Raw genomic sequence first — 3,991 nt, 5'->3', positions numbered from 1 at the left:
TCCTCCGAGAAATAAGCCTTTAGGTTCGAAATAGATCTTTAAACGGAAAGTTAAAGCTGATGGCACTATTGACAAATATAAGGCAAGACTTGTTGTCAATGGTTATAGGCAAAAGGAAGGCCTTGATTACTTTGACACTTACTCCCCAGTAACGAGGATAACATCTATTAGGGTGTTTGTGGCACTAGCGGCCGTGTATGGTCTTGAAATCCATCAAATGGATGTTAAAACAACTTTCTTAAATGGAGAATTAGAGGAAGAGATTTACATGGAATAACCTGAGGGTTTTGTGGTTCCTGGTAAAGAAAAGAAAGTGTGCAAACTTGTTAAGTCGCTTTATGGACTTAAACAAGCACCCAAACAATGGCATGCCAAATTTGACCAAACAATGTTGGCAAGTGGGTTTAAAATCAACGAGTGCGACAAATGTGTTTACATTAAAAACACTCCAGGTCATGAAGTCATTATTTGTTTATATGTTGATGACATTTTGATAATGAGCAAAAACATGGCAGATATAAATGCTACTAAGCGCATGTTGGCTAGCAAATTCGATATGAAAGACTTAGGAGTTGCTGATGTGATCTTAGGGATCAGAATTCACAAAACTCCTCAAGGTCTAGCATTATCTCAGTCGCACTACATTGAAAAGGTGCTTGACAAGTTCAAGTATTTGGATTTCAAAATTGCCAAGACTCCAATTGACGTGAGTTATGCACTTCAAAAGAATGAAGGTGAAAGTGACTTACAACTGGACTATGCAAGAGTATTGGAAAGTTTTATGTATATCGTGAATTGTTCGCGACCAGATATAGCATGTGCTATTAGTAAACTGAGTCGGTTTACAAGTAATCTCAATCACATACATTGGATGGCAATGAAACGAGTTTTGGGGTATCTCAAACATACCCAAAATTACGCTTTGCATTATAACAAAACTTTGGCACCTATTTGTATACATTTTGATAGTCAAGCGGCAATAGGCAGGGCAGGTCAGAGAGCGTTATGTATAACGAAAAATCTCATCATATACGACAGAGACACAATACCGGTAGACAACTACTCTCTAGTGGTGTTATCACAATTGACTACGTAAAGTCAATAGATAACGTGTCGGATCCACTTACAAAAGGCCTATCTAGAGAGGCAGTTGAAAGATCATCAAAGGGAATGTGGTTAAGGTATAGGACAAGTCATTATAGCAATAACTCTACCTAGCAGACTAGAGATCCCACGAGCTAGGTTCAAAGAGATCAAACAAAGTTATGAATGACGGTTCAACATTGTCAAATAATTCAACCCATTCTCGTGATGAAGACAATGTTCATAAATCGAGGTAAAGCATTAAGGCTTTTTGATGAGTCAACAAAGCTTAAAGATTTTTTAATGATTTTCTAATTCTGGCAGGATATGACCAGATAGTGTGTCTATAGGATTACACGTTTAGAAATCACCTATGTGAGTGTGAAGTGTAAGCCGCTTCAAGGGGAATGAAAGTAAAGGCCCATTCTCTAAGCACTCATGAAACCAGGCGGTGTTCATGGCTGAAACGAACACAACCGTGAGAACCATAGATGGTTAAGGATTGATTATGTACCATTGTAATTATTGCTAGGAGAGTAATTTGTTCTATAACTGTTCTGCTTGAAAGTGTTCACATTCAGAGAAGTTGATTCTAAGGCAAATTGATTATTAGGTTTAATTTCCCTCTGTTTTTCTTCTTGAACCAACAGTGAAAAAGCTTGTGCCATTGAAGCCAATGGATTCATCATCAAGATGCTGCCTCGCACCACAGTGTAGACCTCATTAAGTCCCATGAGAAAGTGTATTAATCGCCTATCTTGTTTTTCCTTGTGCATACTCTCTTTTGCTCCACATGTGCAATGACAAGTGCATTGATTCTTAGCGCTTAGGTTACTTAGTTCTTCCCACAATTTCTTCATCTTAGTATAGTACCCTGTGATGTCAAGAGATCCTTGGGAAAGATCATTAATCTCCTTCTGAATTTGATACAGCTTTGTACCATTGGTCTGATCATATCGATCTTCCAATTCTTTCCACAATATTACATCATTTACATATTCCACGCTATCTGCAATTTCCTTAGATAATGAATTCAGAATCCACGATGTTACCATATCATCACATCTCTCCCACAATCGAAGTTTTTGAGAATCTGGATCTGGCTTCTTACATTCTCCATTGATAAAACCTACCTTGTTCTTCATAGAAAGTGCACGCAACACACTTCTCCTCCATGATCTGTATCCAACACCATTAAAAGGAATTGATACTAACATTGCACCAGGATTGTCTGAGGGGTGCATGTACAAAGGACTACTCAGATCCACACTGGATTGACCATTCCCAGTCGGTAAATCAGCCTCTAAATCATTAGATCGTTCGTTTTCATCTAAAATCGCCATAATTGACTCGGTTGAGCTAAGTATTGAAAAACAAAACTATTAATTCTGCAATTGAGATTTGTCGTCGAATAAAAATAGTGAATCGTTCGAATGAATTCCAAAATGACTCGAATTTAGGTTTGCATGTGACAAAAAAACAAAAAGGATCAGTGAATTGATCGATCAAATACACAATTACAGTTACCGGAGAAGAGATTCCCACCGGCTCTGATACCATAACAATTTCGAGTGTTCTGCTGTGAATGAGCTTGAACCAAGCTTCAATGGAGATTACATAGAATGTTCTCGAAACTCAGAAGTAATGATATTGAGAGGAAGAAGAGAAATGTTGAAGCAAGAATCTCAAATTTCATTCTGTAAAATGAGGACTTATATACAAGAAGTTTTAACAAGAAAATAACAACCATTAACTAATCTCCAGCTGGTATAACTAACTGCCAGCTGGCAACTAACTGACTTAACACACTAACATCTAATAATTAATAATTTTTGCATCTTAACATATATGCAGGGGCGGCCCAACCCCAAAGCAAGTGAAACACTTGCTTTAGGCCCCAAATATTTAAGGGCCCCAAAATTACTAGTATTTTTCTATATATAGTAGTATATTATTTATATAATTATCTTTTATTATTGATAAATTTATTTCTTTATTGTCATATTAATTTTTAATAACTCGATTTCTTCCTCTAATTAATATAACTAAAATAGTTTTCTGTCAATCTTATTTTACTTTTTTTACTTAATTATATTTCTCTATTCATTAGTTGGTCATGTAACTATATCTAATAATCTAACTTATTATTTATTTTTCTTACATAAATTATACTCTCTCCGTCCCAATTTATATGAAAGTGTTTGACTGGACATGGATTTTATGAAATAAAGGAAGGCTTTTGAAACTTGTAATCTTAAATAAATCATAGAAGTTTTTGGGCTAGAAATCATCTCATTAATGGTAAAAAGAAAAATCTAAAGTTGAATTGTTACCAAATATAGAAAGGGACTTACTAAAAAAAGGAATCATTTATGTTTTCTAGGTTCACCAATTTTAGTTGTGATGCAATCAACGTTAAATTCATTTAATTTTCTTTATTTTATAAAACTAAGTTCTCATTTTTTTTTAATTCTATATCCTCACTTGTCTAATTTTTTTAAAAATGATATTCATTATACATATATTTATATATATATATATATATATATATATATATATTTTAAGATGTATATATAAGATTTTGCTTTAAGCCTCCGATGAAGTTGGGTCGCCCCTGCATATATGTCGAACAAATAGTGCCCATCCATGATCGAAGAAGCATATTGATTTTTACGCGCTAATGTAATGTGCTTAGATTATCGTGTTCTTTCGGTTTTCAAGTACATTTATGTAAGATCTTATAATAAAAGTTTTAAGTTTAAGTATTTTTATGTAGTTTCTAAACTTTTAAACATGGTGGATTAACCTACACATGCTGCACTTAAACTAAATTAAATAGCCCCTCAAGTCAAATAATTATGGTATGAATAAAATTACACCCAGTTGTCATTAAATCAACAATAAGTAA

The 3,991-nt window shown here is 34.2% G+C and overlaps 1 protein-coding gene across 1 annotated transcript; it reads right to left on the bottom strand.

The window, feature by feature from the left end:
• Window positions 1–1,589: 1,589 nt before the first annotated feature.
• On the bottom strand, window positions 1,590–2,426 carry LOC142172115 (uncharacterized). Its single transcript, XM_075235891.1, has one exon. The coding sequence runs from the start codon at window positions 2,424–2,426 to the stop codon at window positions 1,590–1,592; it is 837 nt and encodes a 278-aa protein (XP_075091992.1).
• Between the last annotated feature and the right edge of the window lie 1,565 nt (window positions 2,427–3,991).

The sequence above is a fragment of the Nicotiana tabacum genome, chromosome 17, assembly GCF_000715075.1.
Source record: "Nicotiana tabacum cultivar K326 chromosome 17, ASM71507v2, whole genome shotgun sequence".
NCBI lineage: Eukaryota > Viridiplantae > Streptophyta > Magnoliopsida > Solanales > Solanaceae > Nicotiana > Nicotiana tabacum.
The sequence above is the reverse complement of the archived record's forward strand: the minus strand, read 5'-3'. Positions and strand labels throughout refer to the sequence as shown.

Excerpts from the sequence above, each read along its gene's own strand:
- LOC142172115 (XM_075235891.1), bottom strand. The coding sequence starts at position 2,426 with ATGGCGATTTTAGATGAAAACGAACGATCTAATGATTTAGAGGCTGAT.